The following is a 26,156-nucleotide window of genomic DNA, read 5'->3' as shown; positions in this document are numbered from 1 at the left end:
TTGATTAGACTATGTTTGGCAATCTAAAATTTTCAAACGTATTCTTTCAAACATCTTCTGTTAAGCAGTTTATTTTCAGATAATTTGTTTCTGTGGAACATTCTGCAAGCATTGCATTTTTTACGAGCACATTTTGATGTTATGTCAGCTATAGTAACTATCAATTCTTTATCTGGCCGTTATGCTGTAAGTAATAATGACACAAAAAGAGATATATATTTACGCATATAGTTAATATTTGTTATAAAAACAATTAATAGAAATAAAGTTCAAAGTTTAAAGCACCAAATTTTAAATTTTAAATAAAAAGAAGTTACAGTGGAAAAGAATGAAATGCATCGCATTTGAACTACAAAATGTACTATGTTAGAAAATATTTGTTTTGAAATGGAGCCAAGTTTGGTTCATGATGGCAAAGCAAGATACGGTTATCTATCTAAGAAGATACCTTGCCTTCGTGGAAGACGTTTTAAGGGAGTTCCTGTGCAGCCAGCCCAATAGAGTGGTTTTAGTTTAGGTTTGTTTGATTATGCCAAGGCGTTCTAGGGCTATCTACCTAAGGGAAGGGATGATTTCGTGGAAACGTTTCTAAGAGAAGCTGCCTGTTATACATGAAGAAAACAACGAAACCTCCCATGCAACTAATTGCAGACCGAACTGCCAGTGGTCAGCGACTTTCCCGCTCGGTCCTGGGGAACTCTGCTAGCTTGGAACCGAACAACTAGTCTTCAGCGACTTTAACTCTTGGCCAATAGTGGCCTTAAAATAGAGGAGCTAAATAACAGAAAATAATGGTATCTAGCCTCTTGCAAACATAGTTCGAGGCAGAAAGAGAGAAAAGTGTGTGAGTTAGCAGAGTATTTTTGGGTGGTAAAATCCTCACAAATCTGTGCTTTTTCAACCTCCTGAAAATTTGCTTTTATGACTTCCGATATGCATCAATAACAACAATGCTATATTGCAAAGTAGTTTGACCTTTGTTAAAATCATTAGATTCCTCCTTTTTGTTTAAGTATGCTTACTGCAGAAAAATTCTGTAATGCACAAATTGCGGAATGTCGACAGTATACGCTTTTAGACATCCTGCAGTGCACATATACAAATGAATAGTTAGGGTTCACGAACGTGATTTGGTGTGCTTTGAATAATATTTAGTGTTTTCAAGATTGTTATCTTCGTCTGGTTTAGCCGACGCGTGAACTCTTGGCCGAGTTGTAGCATATTTTCTGTTAGAATTTAATAGCTTGTTCTGATGTCTTCAAAATTAACCCTGTTAGGTTACTTTGTACAGAAATTAAGTTATTTGGAAGCAAGAGACTTGAAAAATGAGCAATGCCCTTTTTGAGACTCAAACCTCGGACCTCTCGAATACGCGCCGAGTGTGCTCGCCATTACACCACGAAGGCATGCTGAGGCAGGAGAAATACCTCATATAGTCTCCTTTTAAAGGGCCACTGGGGATTAGGGGACACAATCGCCAAATCCTGGTGGTGGAGCATCATCATTTACCATCCTTTTAGTTCGGGTGCCACTCTAGAGACATTAGGTTATTTTGAAGCAGGAGACTTGAAAAATGAGCAATGCCCTCGCCATGACTCAAACCTCGGACCTCTCGAATACGCGCTGAGTGTGCTGACCCTTACATCACGAAGGCGGGAGAAATACCTTATAAGTTTCTGGCAAAATTTTAAGTTTTATTAACAACTTAACTTAAGTTAAACTCTGCCCTATTTTCTCTTTGGTTTATGTCACATAAATTTGCAGGTTATGCAAATTAAGAGCACAATAAAGAGAGTTTAAAAAGTTAATAAGTTAACTATCCCTATATAAGGGAATGCCCATGTGCTGTCTCGTAGAAAATAGTACCAGTTTGTATTGGTCGGAGGCCCGCGTTACCATGTGAGTTGGTAAACTGCTGTCTACGCTTTATTGATAGGAACAACCAGATATGGTAACTGACAGAAACCTTCTTCGAAATTTGTGACATTGAAAAACAGGAGCTTTCAATTTTGTTAACATATCATATATCGGTTTATCCACTAGTTTATGTTTTGCATTTAGCTTTAGTTGTAAACCCACCAAAAGTGAATAAATAAAGAATTACTGGGTTGTAATCTGTCTGTATGTAACAGATGATTAGTAGCCAGGGCAATATTTCGCCAGCATCAAAGGAAGAGAAATGAGTGATGTACCATTCGGAAGGCATATTTGTAAGAACAGTTTAGAGTAGAGGTATAACTTGAGTGATTGATCAAGATGACACTGATATTACAATATCTGAATATTACGCTGGAGCAGTGTTTATTTAATTTAGTTTTTAAATCCCAGATAAGCTTTAATAAGCAGTTTCGCTTGCATAATTTGTAAGCTTACTAAACACTCACCCTGTTTATTGCAAGAATTTCGTGAAAACATGTTATAAGGTATTTCTCCGGCTTTCTTAGCGAGCCTTCGGGGTGTAGTGGTCTGCACGCTCGGCTCGTAATTGAGAGGTCCACAGTTCGATTCCCGACGAAGGCGTTGTATGTTTTTCATCTTTGCTGCTTTCAAAAATTACCTAATGTCTCTACAGTGGCCGCCCGAACTAAAAGGATGTTGGATGATGTTTCTCCTCACCCAGGATTTGGCGATTGGGTACCCTAAAAATCCCAGTCACCCTTTAAATGGGGGAGTATCTAAGGTATTTCACCCGCCTTCTTAGCGAGCCTTCGTGGCCGCCCGAACTAAAAGGATGTTGGATGATGTTTCTCCTCACCCAGGATTTGGCGATTGGGTACCCTAAAAACCCCAGTCACCCTTTAAAAGGGGGAGTATATAAGGTATTTCACCCGCCTTCTTAGCGAGCCTTCGTGGTGTAATGGTCTGCACGCTTAGCGAGTTATTGAAAGGTCCGCGATTCGATTCCCAGCGAAGGCGTTGCATATTTTGCATATTTTTCATCTTTGCTGCCTCCAAAAATTACCTAATGTCTTTACAATGTAAACTGTGATAAAGAAAGTTATTAGACCTTTAAAATAAAAAAATGGGAAAGCATCCCGAAAACGAAAGTAAAGTGCAATTTCGACTTGTTAACTCAATGTTTACTAATTTCACATATTGAAACATGTATATTCAAGAATTCTGAGTAAGGATTAATGATAGGAATAGCAATACAAGACTTTTACATTCCATTTCGCGGCGGGATTTCAGTGAAGATGCAAGGCGTGATTTCAGTCAAACGTATGAAGGTGAAAACCATCATAAGTTTTTAATTAAAGTTAGCGAAAGTTAACTTAAGCACTTAAAATACATACTGTTATTATCTTTACTTTTTATTAACGAAAAAAACTCTTCTTGGTTGATACTTATACATAAACTCTTCTTTCTTTAATAATTATACAAAAACCGTTTCTCGTTTAATCCTTAATACATCTCTTTCTCTCCATATTGCTTACACATATATACATACACGCGTGAGTTTGTGCATATTATAAGAGAATAAAATAAAACTGTGAAAACATTTTACAACTGGGATCACTTACTTTAACCCATCAACCGTAAATAAATTTGTCATGCGTGATTTAAAACAGGAACGCCTTTCAAACAGATTAAAGTGTTTTAGCTTTGTTATTTACTCTTATAATCTAAGATTTATTTCATCACTTTGGGGTTTTAAATATTCTAGACATTTTCTAAGATTTTATTCATTGTTTCATTTTTCACATGGTTTTCATTTCTGTTGGGTGATTGGTTTTCAAGACATTTATTTATCTTTTTTTCCCTATAAAATCTGAATTCACTTTTTTATTTCTTTTGCAGTTGATAAGAATTCTGTCTGGTGTTAGATATAAACTTGATTTGAAGTTCTTTGCTATTCCAAATACGATTCATTTCCTTCAAAAGTCAAAATATGTGTTCTATTTTCTGTCTATAGAATTTGGGATGTATGCGAGGTATCATTCTCACAACAGTTGCTATCTTAAAGCTTAAAATTCATATAACGGCCTTATTACGAAAAAGGAAATATATTTATATTTACTGATCAGTCTGAAACAAATTCTAGAAAATTAATTTCGTGGTGTCGAGTGTCAGTGCAATGAAGTAATAGTGAAAAATAATTACTGAAGTTAATACTAATGCACAAGCTGTTCGAATAGCAGCTGCTTGTAATATTTTATAACTTCTGTATTAAGCTGGATATATTTGAGATGGAATTCGGTAATTCATTTAAAAGTTGACACAAGTTCTAGATAAAAGCATTATACAAACAACGAGAACAGAGTATAATTTTAAATACCTAGAGTAGAAAAAAAAAACCTAGCGCGGAATTTAAATTATTTCAGCAATAAATGAATCCCGCAATCGAAGAATTTGCTCTACTCAAGATCAATTTCAGGTAACTATTATGATGTAAGTGAAAATAGTTAACTAGTTGAAAGTATGCGATTAATTTAGGATTAGACAGACTTCATTTATACGGAAATTGATTTAATCATTACGCTTCAGATGCATTTAACTATACTTTCGTCGATACGAACTAGTATAGGAGTAATAAAATTGGGCGAGGAAGGGGAAAAATGGTTGAACACAAGATCTAGTGCTATCTAATTTGCACTAGAGTTTAACTCTTTTTAAAGGAGTTAGCATGCTATGGACTGCGTTTTCAGCTACGCCGGAACATGTATACGATGTCAAAGCGCCTTATATGCTTATCGACTTATATTTTATCGCCTTATATTTATGTTTATCGCCTTGTATTATAAGCTCTAGAATGCTATTCCCTTATTTAGTAAATACATGTTAATAGTTCAGTTTTATAGTTTAGAAAGTTTATATGGTTATTTTTTGTGTGTATGTTTAAGGTATGGTATAATAGAGAGAAATATGCAAATTTCTAATATAATAACAATAATAAAATTATTTGAGTTACTACAGGGGTTAAGAATATATAATTGCTTTAAACAAATACTTTTTTGTGTGTTTTGAACTCTTTATTTTCATGACGTTTAAAGTTGGAGGCAACTTTCTTCTCAGTAAAAGGAGGGTGCTTGATGTTTATTTTTGATTGCGGGGCATTGTGATAATATGCAGTAATAATTTCTAATTTCTCTTTTTAAAGCCATTAGGATATGTATCAAGTTTCCTGATAAAAAGAAAACTCATTCTATTCCTGGATATATATTTGTACAGACTTTGTACTGCTACTACAAGATGCTTGGCAAATTCGTAAATTTTCTATTTCTATTATCCGTTGATGCACTAAAACGTCAACTCTTTTCTTCAAATCCAATGAAATAAAAAAGAAGAAAGTTTTTAATATAGTTTAGTTTATAAGAACACTATTGAGGATATGCATAAGTTGCATGATTGATGAGATTTCTCCTGAAGTTAATAAAATATTTTATGCTTTCGGTGCTTTAAAATCCAAGCATCTCAAACATAAATTAACTGGAAAAATAACCAAATGAAATAAATTGTACGTATAAACACCACAAAGGATGATCTTCATATCGCCCTTATGCCCGTATAGTACGATTATCATTTGTCACAACAGACCCTTGACTTGAATTTCACGAATAGGTTTTCGCATAAATATTCATGCGCCCGTGTATTATGGTTAATCTTTGCAGCGTCAGTCATTCAGCTACTCGAATAAATCTCTCATCATACTCACGCAAAATGAGCAGTATTCTCTGAATGAAAGAGAATTTGTGCCCCTGGGAAAAATGCTCGGAGAATTTGCTTTAGATACTTCATGTGAAGAAAAATCTATTTGAGTGATTACTTTTGCTTATTATCATGTGACTGATATTAAATTTGTTTCTGTAAAGCAATGGTTTAATTCGTTTTGTGAAGGTGAAAAGAATTCCATTTTCCAAATGAGATGTTCTTTTTTATCTTCCTCTATTTGCACTTTTATTCATTCAGGTAAAGAGGTATTATGGGAAAACTTCCATCTTGGTGAAGGACACTTATTGTGAATATTATGCTATTAAACTCTTATCTTAATCTCAGACATTAATTTCGCTAAGCGGATTCTCGGATATGATTGAAGATTGTTGATATGGGAAAGATATGCGATGAGGTTTCTTAATAGCACTTAAGATATGATACTATTACGGCTTTCAACTAATGGTTATTCTTGCTTTGTGCTTCACCGATGATTGCTTAGATCAGGGTTTCGTAAACTGTGGGTCGCGACCCCCAAGGGGGCCGCGTGATCTGCAGCAGGTGCTCGCCAAAAATTCCAGGAGTTTTGGTATTTTATTTATTATAATAATTTTACAATTACCAAATATTTTTACTCAATGTATCTGAAAATAGATAAAGACAATGCAGACGAAGAAAAAAAAAACGAAAACGTTTCGATGCATTCTTTTTTTAATATAAGCGTTCATTTTCCTTGCTTTGCACGTGAAGCTGTCATTTCGCCAGTTACGTAATTAAAATTTTCACATTGTTCTATGTTTTAAAATTAGAAATTAAAGTTAATATGACCTAAACTTACAATAGTATATTACAGTAGAAGTGAAAAAATTGATAGTTTCACTCACGCGTGTGTCGGATTTGCGCAATACTTATGGAGTCCCACAAAATGTTTGTAAATATTATGGGGTCAAGAGATTCGCAAAAAAATCTCAGGGATAAAAAGGCTTACAGCCTAAAACATCGCGGGAAAAACATCGCTAACGAAGCTATATAAAGCTCAAGAAGTAAAGAGGAATTCTTTTACTTTTATATGTCATATATTTGAACGAACTAATAAATTTTTGCTGAAAAAATAAGAAGGAAACTTAAGCATTTAAAAATTTAAAATGAGTAAAAAATTAATGCAACTTAAAAAGCTTAATAGAATTTTAAATTTATATAGTTAATTAACAAAGATAATTAATAAATTAAGCTTTCTTTATAAAGTTTAGCAGACAACGTTTCGATGTTTTCGGCGGACACCGATAAAAAGGGGTAGTGACTGGTCAAGAAACCCTGGCTTAGATTATATACTTTGTAGGGATTTATATTTATTTTAACTAACAAGTTTAATTTTAATCTTTCCTGTAAGCCTTCACTCCCCTAATTGTCAATGGCATAATGTTTAAATTTGGTAGTGCGCGTGAAGGAATGTGGTGGTGTGGTGTATTTAATTATGGCAAAGCACACTAAGGATATCTGCCTAAGGGGAGGGAGGCCTTCGTGGAGGACTTTCTAAGGGAAACTGGCTCGTATACACGTTACACATGGGGAAAACCACGAAAACGCCCATGCAGCCAGCCCGTTCGCGGGATTCGAACCTCGGACCGAACTACCAGTGTTCAGCGACTTTACCGCTCGGCCGCTGGTGGGCCCGCATGAAGGAATGAAACTTCTACCTTGAACAGAAAAAGTTTAAATACCGAGTTTTAGAAGAAAAGTTAGAGAGAGTTTAGGCTATTGTCGTCACCTCTGTAGCAAGAGCTTCTACTTTCACAGTTATTGCTGATTTACGTGGCATAACAGCATTTACTTTGCTGCCACTAATTTTCGACGCGGGTTTTATGTAACAGGAGTTTTCTAAGCCTCTAAGCCCTGTAGCTTAATTTCTACTACTTGTTATATCTTCGATTTTTTATTTTAGTTCTTGTGATTTAAGTTACCGCCAAGTCAGGCGTAGTGCGTTAACGTCAAGTCGACGCAGTGTGAATTTTAAATACTTTAGTAAAAGGTACTTTTAAACATTCTCCCGTGCACTTCCTACATGAATTTACTACACGTACAGTTGTCACTTAGAAGATAAGCAAGTGGTTCTCACTTGAGGCATTTTCTCTCTCCTTTCCACATGCCTTCGCGGTGTAGCTGGATAACCCCTCCGACATGTAATCGGGAGATCCGGAGGTCGATTCCCGCGCAGTTACTGCTCATTTTTTATATCTCCTACTTCAAAATAACTTAATTACTCTACAGGTTACAATATGCATTATTACAGTGGTTGGGTTAGTTTTATTTAGCATGGCAAAGCACTCAATGGGTATCTGCTTAAACGAACGGATGCCTTCGTGGAGGACTTTCCAAGGAAAACTGGCTGGTATACACGTTACACATGGAGAAAACGACGAAAACGTTCATGCAGCCAGCCCGTTTGCCGGGATTCGAACACGGAACGAACTACAAGTATTCAGTGAGTCTACCGACTTCGGCCGCTGTATACTGCTTGGGAACTGGTTCATAGTCATACTTATTAATATTTTAATTTAATCTATCTCAGATGCCAACAAATTGTTTATTCTCTTTGTTACCTTGGTTAGTTAATACTTTATGTGAATTACGATAAATGACACAAGTATATCATTTGTCGAATGTTTAAAATGGTTGTTTTTCGTAAGGAAAATCGGAAGCTAGATTTATCATGCAAGAAACATCATGGTATTTGTCAGTTTTGCAACAGAATGTCCGTCTTATCTTTCTGCGATTTAAATTTCCTGGCATAAAAAGTTTCCGTTCTTTATAATTCATCCTATCTCTGCAAAAATTTTTGAACAAACTGATTTTGTTTAGATTTATTTTATAGTGAAATGATATGATTCCCTAACTTTTTTAGTTACCTTTCCTTTAACTACATTGCAAACAAGGACCCCAAATTAGGAGACCATCTTTTACGAACTGACTTGCTCAGTTGCTGATTCTAGACAAAAACGTCTCTGCAGCCAGCAAAGGCTCTGTTCTGGTTCAAGAAATCAAATACCCTAAGCCTCTTACAGTTAGTTGCATTTTATTTCTCTTAACATTATTATTAGATATAATTCAGTTTATATGTAGCGTCAGGTTGATAGATCATTCTCTGTTTCTGGAGTTATGTTAGCCATCCCTGGTCATTTGCTAAAGATTTTAAAGTGCGATTTCTTCTTCTTTAGCTGTTTATAATCGCTTATAACTTAACTCTTTTCTTTCATTTTCATAGTAGACTGTGGGCATTTACAAACTTTTAAAATTGTTTAACATTTTGTTCCACGCATGAAATTTCAGTATTCACCTAAAGTCTCTTAAGTCGTTAGTTTAAACAGTTCAGCTAGGAAACTGTAGTTTAAAATTTTCACTTTACTAAATCATATTTTACCTTGATATATCTCAGATTAGGGAGCTTCGTGCACCATTTTTAGTCACATCACAAATTCAGAATTTAGAAAGGGGGAGAGAAAACATTAAGGAATGATGTTCTATCGTGACAAACCTCCATTTACTGAAGAGAAACCGCAAACATGAATCCGCCTAACATCCGAGCGAAGAAAAATCTTTCTTCTCTATCATTGGTATTAATCATTCCTCCAAATCGCCTTCTTTGCTGTTTATTGCAATTTAAAAAGAAAAGGAAATTATTCCTTTGGGGATAGAATCTTCCTGCCTTCTGATTAAGAATAGTAAGAGTGGTTGTATAAGGAACGTAAAATGATTAGAGCATCGCAATGTTGCTTTGATGTGGTTCAGTCAAGTCGAAGTAATGTCAAAGCTAAAAGGTATCTTTTCATTAATGGACTGTGTTAAATCAGCTACTTACTATTCGATCGATACATCAATATTTATTTTTACTTATTCAGAGTTAAAATACTCAGGATGAAAAGCATCGATTTTTGTATAAGTATTTTTGTAAATTACATTTACTATAAAGCAGTGCACAACTTTCGATAAAAGAATAATTAACTTCTGCATTCAATTTACTTTGAATACATAATTACACAGGCATGGTTAATTATATTGATATAATCAACTGAAGTAATTTAGTAATTTGTTTACTGCATGTAGTTTTCCTAACTGTTGATAAAAATCTCTAAACTGGCATATTTGTCTACCATAACGAATTAGGTACTGGATTTAGCGTAAAAGAATTATTGTAGCCTTCTGAGAATCTTAACCAGTAGATTTTAATCTTGTCTCGAAGGCGTTTCTTTGATATACCAGGCACATTGGTTTTTTTTTCTATTTATTGTCATGATTAGAATTTTTCATAATTACTAAGCAAGTGAAATGATACTGTTAAATATTGCGCATAGTTTGACATATTCAGCATTCTCTTTTAATTTTATAATTAAAACTCTCAAATCGTTTATGACACTGCAATGAAATTTTAAATCAGCATAAAAGTGCGCAGACATGAATGAATGAAATTACACACTTGGTCTACTGAAACTGCTTATCTTCAACTATTATATATTGTTCGGGTTTTTACTTTACATTCTAATGTGCTACCGACTGAGTTTTTGATATTAATTTTTTATTTCGTGCAGTTAATATTCAAGGCATAGTGTATAACATGAATTATCTATGTTAAAACTCCAAAGCTTACAAATTTATATAAGCCTCTTTAATTGCCAGAAAACAAAATATTGTATCCACATGTGCATAGCAACACCTGCTGTGAAGGTTATATAATAATCACTAAGGTGTATGAAAGTAGTGCATTTAAGGCACTGAACCGAATTCTCTAGCGCAAATAAAGAATATCATAAGCCGCATAAACTAAAAGTTTTAGTTAACACACACCTGCCCAACCTGAAGCTGAAAAACAAAGTTCGCTAATGTTTTAAAATTTTCACATTTAACGCTAACTAAATTAATTTTAAATTAAATTAATTAATTTAATAAAATTAATTAACTAATTAATTTTAAATTTAAACGCTAACTTAAATATTAAGATAAATGTTAAAAAACTTACAGATAACTGCATATTCAATACATTTTTGTTGGAAAAGTGAAATTCTATAACATACTTTTAAGAGAGCAAAAGAAGCAGACAAAAGTAAGAGCTGTTGTTTAATGGCAAATAAGCAATGTTGAAAGTGCTCGTTTCAGCTTTTTAACAACTGTTTTCTCGAGTTTCATTATATGAAAGATCGAATTTTTCTAACGGTATAATTTGAGAGGTAGATACGTTTCTATTTATCGCTAAATCACATTTCATCATTTTAGTATTTGTACGTAAGTAATTTTGCTTATAAGAAAACTGAATTGCGCATGTTGTGCTACATATTAGTACACTTGGCAGTTAAGTGGACTTATCGCGCAACAATAGTTTAAGTATATAGTTTAAGTTAAGTTTATAGTATGTATAAAGTTTTCAATATTTCTCAGATATGTCGATGTTTGAATTTCCTAATCTTCTGTTCAATATACAAAACTAAAAAATTGTAACGCTTTGAGTAACTTTAAACATTTTCACTGGAGTGAGATTGAAAGTTATCTAATAACGCCAAGAATTTTTTGATTCGTTTATGCATAACTATTTTTAGAAGGATATTAAAGTTCCCCATTTGAATGATTAAGCATCGGAAGGAAAATTGGGAAAGCTTACCTTAAGAGTTGAGATGTAAGCATTTTGTAGGTACAACATGGAAGATAAACGTCTTAAATAAGCCGGCAGCTTACTTAAGGACTTGTGTCTGAATCATGATCATTAGCTTAAATGTAGCATAATGTTAACAATACTTAATAAAGGGATCAAGTAAGCTCTACGCGATAGTTAATAAAGGGATAAAGTAAGCTCTACGCAAAATAGTGAAAGGTATTTTCAGCCTCTACAATGATGTCAGCAGATAATCTACTTAACTTTTCTGCTTGTTGCAGGGAAGAAGTTTCTGTTCGTTTATAATAGTACTTGAGCAATGGACATTCATTTATTTTGATTGTTGTAACGAAAGAGAGAAACAAGAAAACTTCGCGTAAATGAGTGCGTCAAGAGATTAACTATAAGGCATATTATTAATGATGTTGCGGAAATTTGTGGGATATAATCAAGACTGCTCGACTCATATTACGTTCTTATGAACGGATGCATTGTTTGACAAAACGACGACAAATACTGAAGCAAAAATATGAAGACCATAAGTTACTAAAAAAATAGTACCAATAAGCTTGAGACACGCTTTCTTTTGGTAAAAAGTGATAGAGTGTAAGAAAAATTTTTAAGACAAAACTACGTATTTATGTATTAAAATGAGTCCAATATTTTAAGTTAGTACTAATTTATGTTTCATGGAATAATTATGGAAAATCTATATAAATACAGAAAATAAAGGAATAAGAATACCCTAAAAGTTGCTGATGCAGAAAAATTAATATTCAGATTATTATTTGACAATAATTGCTCTGTTCAAACATGTCCAGTATATGATACACAAGTTTAAAAATTTTATTAATCATTTATAATACAAAAGCGTCGTAAATACTATTAAAAATCTGTAAGATAACAAAAAAGATACGGTAAAATACTAAAATTAATTTCAGTAGCTTTTTAAGTTTCCTGTTAAATCTGGTTATTTTTCCTTCCATCCTAAAAATAGTAATCTGGTTATAATAAATTTCCTTAACTTGTATCATACCAATATTAACTTCCTCACATGAACCCTTGTATAATGCTAATGACGCAAGCACTCACAGAATGCTTTAGCTAATAATAATTTTAAATTTTGGGAACCGACAGTCTAACAGTCGTTCTAAATAAAGCCTAACCAAACTAATTCATTCTTAATTGGGCTTTTCTCCTTGATATGTAATTTTTTTTTCTTTTCTCGCCTGTAAGCTTACATTGCATTTCTGCTCTTCAGATATCAAAAATGTGAAATGTATTAAAAGGCATACGCTTATAACCAGTTTATCAGTGCCTTTATTAAAAATATTTGTCTACAACAAGCCCATTATTTTGGCAAGAAATAAAGGAACTCTCCTAATGGCATCGACGACTGCTGTTATCTTTATGGATCAACATCTAAATCATCTCATGCACATATGTGTGTGTATATGTGTGTGCGTGTGATGATTTGGGAAATGTCGTTCTCATGAAATAATGAAGCATGAACCATTAATTGTAGACGTAATATATTTAATAAGAAACAGTCATAACAGATTTAAATAATATTACTTTTATTTTAATTAAACATTTTCGGACCTCAAATAATTTGACCCAATAATCGTATCTGTTCCAGAATGTAACATTTACATTTTGGATATTGTTGCGATAAGCAGCACAACAGCAGTCTAGTTAGGTCGAGAAGAAGTAGCGAAGTGTGATATGTTCACGACGATAATTTTTTCGCAGGGAGATAGTTTCGGTTTCATTAGCATTTGATTAGATAATTAATAAAGCTCTAAAACTATTGGATGAAGGCTTATGTTATATTTCGTCAGAGCGTTATCTAAAAGTCATATGATGAGAGTTAATTTAGAAATGACGCAGGCCAGAGAAAGTTATTATAAGCAATTACTATGTAGAGACATTAGGATATTTTTTGGAGGCCGGAGAGATGAAAAATTAACAACGCCTTCGCCGGGAATCGAACCACGGACCTCTGGAATACTGACCCAGCGTGCAGAACCACTACACCACGAAGGACGCTAGGAAAGCGGGAGAAATACCTTATAACTATTTTTAGAATATAGAAAGGAAATATCCAAATTAAAATGAAAAATAAGAAGGCCTGTTGTCAATTTTGATTTTGATTTACATAATATTTTATTTTACATATTCTGCTTACTGCTCCCGGTCAAGGAGAAAAAAATTGTTTATGTAAGTTGAATTAAGAGTGAATATTCTTGACTTGAGAGTGCGTTTTTCCCCAAATGAGAAGAGGTTTGAAATAATCAAGGTATCAGAAGTATCTTAGACTATAAATTATCCAGCCTAAAAAATAAACAGATTACATCATTCAGGCATAGATATACTACATCATAGCAATACGTTTCATTCATTATTTTGGATTCAGGCAAATGAGCTGGCTGCATGGGCATTTTCATGTTTTTCCACACGTGTAGAGAGAATAAGAGCCAGTTTACCACAGAAAGTCCAGAAAAGTATCCAATTCGCTTAGGCATAGTGTTTTAGGATGGTTTATTATAATAAAAGAATCCAGATCATCCTTAATCTGAATATACCCTAAAATATTTCGCGACACTGGTTAACTCACAACAGTTTGAAAATTACATTATATTTTCAGCGAAAAAAAAGATATTGTTTTAATTTTTTTACATACTCTTATTACGCTTTATGTATTTCTCATATCCATTCATAAAACATTGGTTTATTCTACTTAAAATTTTAGTTATTTAACAGCAACTATATTACGGATTTAATAAATCGAAACTGAACCTTAATTTTAAAATAAACCATACTCTGTGTAGCTTTGTCAGAAACAACAATGTTAAGCTCGTTGCCGCTGAAGTTAATTCAATACTGATCCGCTGCACACTTTCAACTTCTTGAAAGAGATATTGCAATCTGCCTTATCCACAACAGCACATTTTCCGTTACATTTAACTTTCGCTGTGCTATTTTCACAAAATTCCCCGGCGAAACAGAAGATAAATTGGAAATGTCAGGAAAATAATAGATGAGAACAAGTTATTTCTCTTCTTTTTGTAAGGATAGTGTTAAGACAGGATGCGGAGAGGCGCGAGAAAAATATCTATCTTTTACTGAGGCTACGCTCTTACGCTTCAGTTTTGATTCATTCAGCTGGTTATTTGAAGTTCTCTAGCACACGGGGTTGGTGTGTTTATGTTCTTCTGAACAATAAACATGAGCTAAATATTTGAAGTCTTGAAAAACCCTCTTACTCTTAAGGCTAAACAGAACTCGGGAAGTAGAAAGCGTAGTCGTTGATATAAATGATATATTTAACATAGAACAAAAGTTGGCAGAGCCCCTGAGAGATTTCCTTGAAACATTTTCGAATTTAGTCGCATACAAGAAACTATTCCTATTTGTTATAGTCAAGAAAAATGTATGTCTAAAGTGAGTTGTTCGGTCATCCATGTACCTGTACCCAGGGATTCGCAGAACATCCAACTCGAAGCTGCAATAAATTACTCCTCTGTCTAAACAAGGACGTTCTCTAAGGTATTCCTATCTGAATATGACAAAAGTTAAAAATGTTTCAAGAGTTTTACGCAGGACGGTGAGTTAAAGTGTCTTGTGCTTTGAGTATATAAGACAGTTTTAAAGAATTTTCCATCATTTAGAAAACATGCGAACGCAAGCTGAAAAAGCTGTAAGAACTTGTGTTTCTGGCATAACAAACAATGAACCGTCGTTTCTTCTGTTTGCATGACAGAATCGGGCAATTGATGTGGAAAAAAAGCTCTAGTGAACATCTCTGTTAATTTAAAAAGACTGAAAAAATAAATGTTTTTAATTACTAAGAAATAAATAAAAGTCATGTTCTGTGTGCAGAGATGTAGTTATGTGACAGAATTGAAATAATTAATTAATTACGTTTTCATCGAGGTTGACGAAATGTGCCTGTTATAATGTTTTCCCTTAATACATTCGTACTAAACCTATCACACAATGCTTGTACGATCAAAACAGAAGTCTTAATAAATTCATGCCATTCATTTCATTTCAATGCAGTGATTATGTGCTTTACTTAGGCTGTCGTATTCCCGTTGCACATTGGGAAAGCCTCAAAAACTTCTAGTCAGCCAGCTCGTGAACTATTATTCAGCAGTCTTATCCGCTTGGCGACTGATGGACCAAATTTCAATGCAAATCAAAAATATTAAAAGGTATTAAAATTTATTTCTACTGAAAGCCTAAGGATTAGATAGATAGAGTAAAATATATTAATAGAGTAAAATATGAATGACTTCTCTAATTAATTTCCGTCCTTCCTCCTTAAGTAGTTTTTTCCCTCGAGGGATCTTTCAGACAACCTGTCTATGTCAAAATTCTAAAGGAACATATAAAGCATAAGTGGTTAAACGTTAATTTATTACAAAAATGGCCTGAGTTTCCGAAATTTAAAACAAGCAGTTAAATACTGCCTCATACAATAATATTTTACCTAATTATTTACAGCAACTCACAGGGCTTAACTAAACTTGGGGGAAGAGAATACGCGGAGTATTTTGACTCTCTTAAAGCAATCTAATAAAAACAACAATTCATGTCCTCTAGCTAACTAGCAGCTGGTTCAAAACTAATAGGTAAAGAATATTGGAATGTACAATACAAATCGTTTGCCTGCAGAAAAACTGTAGTTTAATAACTTCTTTGCATACCGCTCGATAAGAGGAAAATGAGATAGGAAGAGACTATAAAGACAAATAAATAAAAAAAAAGTAAAATCTAAAGACAAAAAGTAAAATCTTCCACTTGAACCTATTATCAAGGTTTAGCTAAAGTTTCAATTTTCCTTAAACTACAACGTAATTTTGTAGAGATATTAGGATTTTTTTTTGGAAGCCGGAGAGATGAAAAATTAACAACCGCCTTCGCCGGGAATCGAACCACGTACCTCTGGAATACCGGCCCAGCGTGCAGAGACACTACACCACGAAGGACGCTAGGAAAGTGGGAGAAATACCTTATAATTTAACTAAATACGCATATTTGTCTTCATAAACTTAGCAGTTGGCTTTCAGTCACCCTACTCTCCTCCTAGAGCCAAATAAATAAAACCACTAAACACTAATATTTAGATCCGAGTTTAAATCTCAGTAAATGAGCTGGACGTTTCCGTGGTTGTCTCCATAAAATGAATACGAGGTAGTTTCCGGAAGACAGTCCTTCACGAAAGCATCTCTTAAGCAGATGTCCTCGACCTCTTACCATAATCCAGTAGAGATAGTATCAGAATCAAAAACACCACTACACCACTATATTAAGAATTCTAATGGAGAGAAAAGGTAAAATAAAGATAATAATGTACTTCGCTTTAATTCATTTGTAGCTCTTTATTGTGCAGGTTCAATGAAATAAAAAGTCATAGGCTACAGTGTAATGTAAAGAAAAGAGCAGCTGCAAAAGAAAACATAATATTTTCTCTAATTTCAAAGACATCGTAGCAGAAATTTGACAAAAATTAATTAATTATAATAGAAAAATAAAAAAAAATTATAAAACTATTTTAAGCTTTGAATATTTCTTAACTTAAGAAGTGTAAGATGTCATTCTATTACATATCATACGCAAACGGATGCCAAAATAATCTGTATTTTCTTTTTATTGGTTTTCTTTCTAACCTAACCTTAATTTATTAATTAATTTGTGCATTACGTATGGAGTCATTTTGTCGCAAATTTCATTCTTATCAATCGCAGTTTTAATTACTCTATTCTAAATATACTTTTGACAATCTGACAACAATTTTTCATTTTAACTTAATAAAGGTTGTACTTCAAAACATCAGAAACATGAGATACTTAGCAAATGGACTGTTAATAATAACATTCTTTTGTGCTTTAAGTAAGTTTAAGTATTTTGTTTCACTTTAGTGTCTTAGTTACAGGGTGATTAAATGTATAACAACGCATTTAATTATGTCTGCCTCTAAGCTATTTCACTAAGAAGACAGATATTTTTTATCTCTTCTTCTGAGCAATATGAAAAAGAATGTTTCAATTACAGAATTTAAAAAAAAATAAAAGATTTAAAAATTTTATTCTAGTTCCAAAACTGAGATAAGTAAAAGTTGCTTAAGCGGAAAAAAATGTAACAAAAATATTATTTAAAGGATTCAAGATTTTTCCCCTCTTGTAACACTTTCACGCACAGCGGTTTTAGAGCTTAATTACTTCGTAAACTTCATTTTCATGTAACTTAATAAAAGCATTTTGTATAACTCAAAAGATATCTCTCATACGAAGAAAGATAGGACTTTCGATTAAAAGAGATATAAAATAAGTTCCTCGCTGTTTTTAAATTAAAAAATAACAATTAAATGTTTTGCACAGAGAAGACGTAAGAATTCTTTGCGTAATTTATTTCACAGGAACAAAACAGTTGGGGGTTTTCATAAGAAGCAGAATGTTTATTTAAAAAGTGCATTTTAAAATGAGCAATTAGAAATAACAAACTGGTAAATACCACTTCACTTAACAGGAGCATCGCAATGATATATCATAATGTTTTAAACGTACTAACTGGAAACTATATTAATAATTGGTTTGTTGATTATATTTAACATTCGTAATATCATAAATGCTTTCTTCATGCATTTTATCCTTGTAATATGAACTAAATATCTCAACATGTATTATATGGTGGATTCAGATCCTTAATGAAGAACAAAACGCACATCATGAGGACGTTTGTCTAACAATCTATTGTGTAACTATTCAAAACATTTATTGTATTAAAATATTATTATTTCAAAAGATAAATGAACATTTTCACTTATAGCATTGATAAACTGTAATTTATACTTAAATCAGCTTTCTTGTAGCTGATAATTTTCCTTTAAAAATTCAAAAAAAATTTAAAAGTTTTACATTTTAAAATTATTTGATCTAAACTGATTAGGATAAAATAAAATAAACTTTTTAGTGTTTTAGGCCTCGAGACTAAACTGTAAGATTTAATTCATAGTTGCCGTATTTGAAACGTAGTAAAAAATGGATTTTTGCCAAAGATCGCAGGGTTATATTCATTCTGTGTTTTGCTCTATAATCATAGTAGGAAAATAAATCTATTTAGAATTTAAATCCGTTATTTAAAACATTTATTTATTTCAGACATTACATAACACCTTTCATTATATTAGAGTAGATTTAATTGAAAAACAGACTTAATAATCAGAAATAAAAAACCATTAATTAATACACTACGAATCCATTCGTTAACAAATTAAAACACTAGACTAACAGACTTCACTTTCCTCTAAAGTAGCCTCTTAGTGGCTTTCCGAAAAGGAGCTACCTGGTCGATGACCTATGTATCAAAGATACATTGGAGCAGGGTTTCTTAAACTGTGGGTCGCGACCCCCAAGTTTAGAAGTTTTGATATTTCTTTAACTTATTATAATAATTTTACAATTACCAAATATTTTTACACAATGTATCTGAAAATAGATAAAAATAAGACAATACAGACAAGGGGGAAAACGAAAACGCTTCGACGCATTCTTTTATATAATATAAGCGTTAATTTTCCTTGCTTTATACGACGCTGTCATTTCTTCTGGTCCTCATTTAAAATTTTCACATTGTTCTATGTCTTAAAAATTAGAAATTAAACGTAATGTCCTAAAAATTGTAATACTATATCACAGTGCAAGTGAAAAAAATTGACAATTTCACTCACGCGTGTGTCGAATTTGCGCAATAATTATGGAGTCCCATAGAATTTTTGTAAATATTATGGAGTCCTGGGGTGTCGCACAAAAATCTCATTGATAAAAAGGGATCGCGACTGAAAAAAGATTTACGACACCCTGCATCGGAGTTTAAATGTCGTAGCTAATTGAAAACTTTAAATTCTTTTTCGATGTTCGTATTAACATACAATTCAGTGTAATCTGTGGAGAATTTAACAAACTATAACTATTTACTTAATCTTTATTTTTGCGTTAAAGCAGTAAAATGAAATGGTATCATAAAACATAATATGGATCCATGATTACGATTAAGAATGCGTGAATATTGACTGATTTAAGAAAACTATTTCTGTATATTATTATTGTCTGTGGAAAAACTGCAGACATTTTCAACTAGAATTAAGTTGTTTTTTCGCATTTGGCACAAAGTAAATGTTTGTGATAGAGGAGCGGCGAAGTTACTAATGGACAGGAGAAATGTCAACATTTTGAGAAGCAACCATCACATTGAATTATCACTATGAAGTCAGGCACTACCTAAATGATCATCTACTTCGTCGCTAGATTGACCGTTCTACAGGCAATGACTTTATACATCCTAAATAGTTACTAATATAGCTGGTATTAAATCCCGCGATATTTCTTTCTGGGGTGGTAAGTAAAGTAAGCTGTTTATTAACTCAAAATTTTCAAGAGCTATGAAAGCCTACTGAGGCATCAACTTGGGCTTACCGCAACTTTGTATGGCAAGAACTTCATTACTCTCTGGATATGCGTTGCGTAACAGGCAGCTCATGCACAGGAAACTTTGTAAATATACCTTCTATCATAAATAGTTACTTGACATCCGATGGGACAAAGCAGTTGCGATCTTTTTAAATTATCGTCTATTATTTCGTAATTAAAAATATTCATCAAGAATCTGAAGATTTCGTTATTAATCTCATAATATTTGAGTGGATAACAGCATAACAGAACGAAGGTTTATAAAAGTCATTGATCCATACTTTCATATGAAAATCATAAAGAAAGTATAAATGAACTGTTTCTTGAGCAAAAGTTACTTGAAATAAATACTCCAACAAAAATGCAATTTTGTAACATAAAAGATTTAGACATGACAGAATTTGAAGATCTTCCTTTCAAAATGACGAGTTAACAGCGGCTAGCTATTTAATTTATGTTTCTGTAGCTTTACCACGATAAAGAACTTGACTACAGCTATTAAATGTAAGTATAGATTTAACATACCAATTTCTATTTAAAAATTTGTCAAGCTTGAACTTTGAATCTAATCATGCAGGAAAAAAATTCTAACTTGGAGCCTGGTTCTTTATTTTGTCAACAAGTTATTTAAAAAAATCTGGTGTTTACCATGTTCAAATTACTGTATGGATTTATAGAAATAAAGGAGAAAATGTTTGCTGAAAGTTTGCCAAAGAATTGAAATGACGAAGTGGAAGAAAGAGATTAAAAAATAAGCAATGTTACATTTTGAGCTCTATATGAAAATAAAAGAAATAGCATATTTTTGGAAGTAAATAATTTTACTCTGTACTTTCCTGTAAGTAGAATAAATCGTAATATAGAAAAATCCAAAATGCTACATAATCTACTTCTGCCATTTAATGAAAAATAATTTTCTTGTCTGCGTCTGTTTGTGCAGTTAATGTACTGAATATTTTATGATATATTTTTAAATTTTTCTTAACCCTGCTTTAAATCTTAAAAAAAAAAAAAAAAACCTGTGCTACGATACTTTACATAGAGGCCGAAAAGCGTCTATAATCTGAAAGATTACCTTAAAACATCCCAGGTATAATCTGAAACTAACTAAAAATACAACTGGCTTTTTGGTATGTTTATTTACTTATGGCAAAGTACGCGAAGGATATCTGCCTATAAGGAGGGATGCCTTTATGGACTTTTTAAGAGACCTCTTTTATACTTCCTTGTCTCAAATGCTCACTGAAGAAAAGTCAACATACTTTCTCTTGTGCTTTTAAAATAAATTCTTAACTCGAATTTTATACGTTTTATCACACATAAACATATTGTATCCTTATAAACTATGAAACCTAAGTTTTGCTAAATACAAAATGAAATATGAAAATAATGCCCTGAAACGTTTGCTTCAGTTACCTTTCCATGAACTCCCAGTTTATAAATTGGCAGCAATTTTTATAATAATATTGCTTTCGAAGTTAACAACTTCTCTCATTTTAGTCAGAAACACTAGTTAAAAGTATAGCTTGTATTTAAAACTTCCATTTAATAAATACTTTGCAGATTATCGATGAAAATAATTTTGGAAAGTTTTACTGTGCTATAAAACTTAGTAGAAAATGCAGAATATTTGGTAAAAATAAAAACTTCAGTAGTAAAACAAATTATCAGTAATTTATCAAAATATAACACTTGGTAAATGCAATGTAGCAAAATAAATCATCTATTTGTCCAGCTTATACAAAATGTAAATGTGAAGTCTAAATTTTCACTGAGAAATCGTAAGTAATCAAGTGCCCACTGGAGTGCGAAATGAAATGGAAAGAAATTTTCAAACACATCTTTAACATCTTTAAAAACTAAGTATAGTAAAATGTACCAACTAAATTTAATGGTAGTTCAGAATCAAATTAAACTTAATAGCAGCTTTGCTGAATTATTTGTTACACCGGTTTACTTGAGGCACGCATTATAAATTTTTAGACTAAGAACATCATTCAACTAATTTTATCCTTGAACTCTAGAGTATGTTTATTATTGTGTTGCACGTATTATACTACATAATTAGGAAAAATGTGTTCTATCGTTGCAGGAGATGAACACGCTGGAGGTTTCGGATCCGAAAGTGTGCATCATCATTGATTTCCGGGAAAACGCGTCATTCGCCTCCCAGGACCTACCCTTCCCCAGCACTACACTTCGCCTGACACCCAAGGAATGGTTAGCTAGTCAACTGAACCGCCAAAGGAAAGCCTTCGCCTGGGTCAAGGAATCCCAAAGTGCTATTGAAGGGTTGCTGCTCATGAATGTGGAAAGACATAGTAAGTATAAAACAGCTAACTGGAACTGATTTCTGAAGTCTTCTCATGTTTTCATTAAGTTGACGTATTTTAGTGTGATATTAAGCGATCTCAAAATGCGACCCTCCAGGAGAGTACATTCTATATCTGAGTTCATAGAGCTGTGATGTCTTCTTTTCTGATTTTTAGCTGTTAGGTGATATTGCTAGGTGCTATGTAATGCCAGAAGAACTGTCTTTTTAGTTTAGAATTACAAATTTTCAAATGGTGGTAACAAATAACGGCATTAGGAATTAAACTAGAAAATCTGATCAAATGCTTTACATTTAACTTTGACTCAACCACTACCAAGTGACTACATGTTTAAACCATGAAACCCCACCACCGCAAGTGGCAGGGTGGGTAAGGACTGCTGGATATTTTTAGGTCGGTTCCATAACGAATCTTGGAAAATAGACTGACAGGTTGCATGTCTGGTTTTATGGTTTTTTCCATGTTTAGCGTAAACATGGAAAACTTTCCATAAAACATCATCCACGAAATTAGTTCCCTACTTTGAAAGGCATTATTGCGTACCTTCAAAAAATAGACCAATCAAACAGTCATTATAAGCACTCTAAGATTTTTTTCCTCCAACCACAGATTGAATCTTTGTCAAAACCGGATTCAGAATTTCACAATGATGACAAACGTGCTTTTATCCATATAGGCATTTCAAAATAGAAAGGCCAGCATATTGCGCATGAACTGAATAGCGAAGACCGTAAAGGTTATTCTTAACTGGTTCGTATTCTTTGAGAGGAAGAGCATAAACAAACTCTGCTGAGAATCTTTGTGTCTAGATTTGTGGCATTTCGTAGGAAAAGATGGTTTGACAGGTATGACACTTTGCATCACTGAACTTTGAAGTATTTTGTCACACTTCATCACAGTTTTAGGAGTTCGAAAATAAAAGAAAGAGAGGGTTCGCAATTGAAGTACTGACTGTGTAGAAATTGTTATAATATAGAACCATGCTAGATTTGGGGAATATTCTAACATTTAGTTAACCCTTTACAAATTTCAAGGTAGGAAGCAAACTACGTAGAGTAACTGATAACAGAATTAGTGAGGTTAGGGAAAAACATCTGCTAAATGGGGGAAAAGATTAATCGATACAAGACAACTTAAGTAACAAACAAGCAAATCGATTAATTGCTCCTCTGTGTTCTGCGGTTTTCTTTTTGTTCTGTCTTTTTCAGTCTGTCCTTCAGATCGCTTAGCCGAATTTATCTCTTTGCGAAACTAGACACCTCAATTCATGATAGAGTAGTAACTTAATATCCAGTCTAAGCCTCATTCTATTATCCTTCTTGAATATGGTAGAGTAGCAAAGACTACGATTGTTTTTCTAATTTGAAAAAGCTTTGAGTTACTTTTCTAAGCATTTTGAGTACGCTTAATTTTAATTTCTTTGTAATGAAATGCAAATAATTGCCTTATCTCAGATTGACATATCTCAGATTTAGAAGTGTTTGAAAATCTAATTATATGCTACGAAAAGCATTTTATTCCATTACCAAAAGCATTCGTGAAGCAAAAAACTGGATTTCCTTTCAAATGCAAACAAAGCAAATCCGTAAATTCCATTTTTATCCTTGCATCGGACTGCGTCTGCAAACATTCTTGTTTATATGCAGTCTGATCCCTGGACATTGCAGCAGAATGCTAAACGTAAGTTAACTTTAGTTTTGAATAGACTTCTGGAAATATTAAGTGCTGAAACAAACATGTTTAACTTTAAGAAAGCACTCCCAGAAATGTTGGTATCTTATAGAGTATATTTCAGAAAATTTTCTGAAATATACTCGATTTAACTAGCATCAATAACATAGGCGACGTATATCTCTTACCTGTTAGACGAATATTTTTTGAAAACAAATAAAGCTAAAAAGCAACTCGTAATTTTCAAGTACTTTGTAAGCAAACGCATCTGTGTGAAAACATTGAAAATCGATGTTCATACTGAATGGTGGCTCATTATTTCACTCATCAAGCTTTCAAACAACTCCCCTAAAAACAATTTAAACGAAATTAGTTTGTAAATTATGCACTGTTTTAAGCATATGTAAATCGCAGATTATGTACTTCATAAGCATAAGGGTTTTCCTCGTCTATTTATTTGTTCACAAACGTCAGAGCATAAATTTATGGAAAAAGTTTGAACATATTGATAAGAACAGTAACTCAATTTCTAATAGTTTAACAATGGCAACTTCAATTTTATGCTTTATTTTATCACTCAATATTCAATATGAAAACCTTTTATGATCGTCGTAGCATAATTCATGAAGAGCAACAAGTGGTTACTTTATAAAGTGAATGCTCTCTTGAATTCGGCACTACATTCTGTAATATAAAAATTGGTGTTGGTGTATTTAATTATGGCAAAGCACACTAGGGCTATCTGCCTAAGGGGAGGGATGCCTTCGTGGAGGTCTTTCTAAGGGAAACTGGCTCGTATACACGTTACACATGGGGAAAACCACGAAAACACCCATGCAGCCAGCCCGTTTGTGGGATTCGAACCTCGTACCGAACTACCAGTGTTCAGCGACTTTACCGCTCGGCCGCTGGTGGGCTAATATATAAAAATTGATTTGAGTGTTATTAATTTAGACTAACGCAAACTTTCACGAAAGTTATTATTGTTTCAAAACAATGCGATTTTAATCCAAAGCAAAATTTCATGAAAAATTCAAATAATTACGCGAGCTTGTTCTCTGGATCATCCGTTGAATTATTTAAAGGAAAATTAAGCAATTCATCTTAAACTCTTCCAATAAAATGTTTTGCTTCGGGAGATTTGAAATTATCCTAGTATATTTTTAGTCTTATGCTTAGTTAATTTTATCTTTCTTTACAGATAGCAAAAGAATAGCAAACTCATCTTTGAGATTAAGATGGTAGTTCTTTCACATCCTAAATTCTACTTTGAATGTAGGTTGGTAGTTCTTTCACAATCTAAATCCATAACATTTCAAGTCTTTCCGCATTGTACTATATGTATGCTTATGCAGAACTCCTACATCCAGCTATCAGAATTAGACTACGTTTAAAACGACTAAATTTAGAAAGTCATCTTAAACATAGAAACAATTAATTTTATTTTTTGTTAACAATTAACATCATTTAATAAAATGATGTTGTAGCTTTAAAGCTTATCACATAATTTCATTTAGTTCGCAGTGGATTAAGAAAGATTATGAAGTTAAGAGGTTCACAAAGAAACTCTTAGGCGAAGCAGGAAAGGGATAAAATTAACCGTCTTCAAATTAGATTCGATAAACATTCAATATTTTTTAATATTCGTTCCAGTGAATCCAGTAAGCAATTTTGAAGGATAAACAATTAAACAATGCACTAAACGGTTAGCATCAGAAATCCGTAAAGCGCTTTCTCAAATCTAAGTTAAATTTTGATATCTTTATTTCACAAAATAATGTCTAAACTTTTAGATTATAATTCAATAAAACTTTTTCTTGGTCTAAGTTTTTATTCACTTTAATTGATGACGAAGATGAAGGCTAGTGCACTTCAATCTTTATTATGTCCTAAGGAGAAACTTAATTAGATTCACGGCAATGAGGAAACAAAAGAAAATAAAGCTGACGTTGGATTTTATCTTGAATCTGAGCAGCGATGATGAAGGTCGGACGTGCCAGACTGATGGTCGGACGCGTCGGAAGGATTCAGACGGACGTGCTTTCAGTTACACCACGAAAGTACGCGTACGCAGTAAGGAGAGAAAAGAATCTATTGACTTATTTGATTTTGACAAGGCGCGCTAGGGCCTATATACCTAAGGAGAGAGACGTTTTTGTGCCGAGTTATCTAAGGGAAATTGGCACGTATCTACATTATACATGGTAAAAACTAGGAAAACGCCCATGTAACCGCCCGTTTGCCACAATGGAATCGAGATCAAACTACCAGGCCACTCGATTGTTGGTAGACTTAAAGAATTCCTTAAACATATACAATGAATTTTAAAAGAATCTCAAAATATTTGTACTTAATTAAAAAAAAGGCATTTAAAAATAGATATTTGTAATT

At 32.9% G+C, this 26,156-nt stretch overlaps 1 protein-coding gene across 1 annotated transcript in view; it reads left to right on the top strand.

Moving 5' to 3' along the window:
• The window catches only part of LOC118196802 (uncharacterized), a 318,124-nt gene that overhangs the window by 117,245 nt on the left and 174,723 nt on the right, over window positions 1-26,156 (top strand). The window contains exon 2 of the mRNA XM_035368268.2: window positions 21,854-22,082. Coding sequence (XP_035224159.1) covers window positions 21,854-22,082 — 229 coding nt within the window. The remainder of the gene's footprint in view (window positions 1-21,853; window positions 22,083-26,156) is intronic.

The sequence above is a fragment of the Stegodyphus dumicola genome, chromosome X2 (genome assembly GCF_044657685.1).
Source record: "Stegodyphus dumicola isolate Sdum_Otavi_A_Nest chromosome X2, ASM4465768v1".
Lineage (NCBI taxonomy): Eukaryota > Metazoa > Arthropoda > Arachnida > Araneae > Eresidae > Stegodyphus > Stegodyphus dumicola.
Note: the sequence above shows the minus strand (reverse complement) of the source record. Positions and strands in the feature narration are given on the sequence as shown.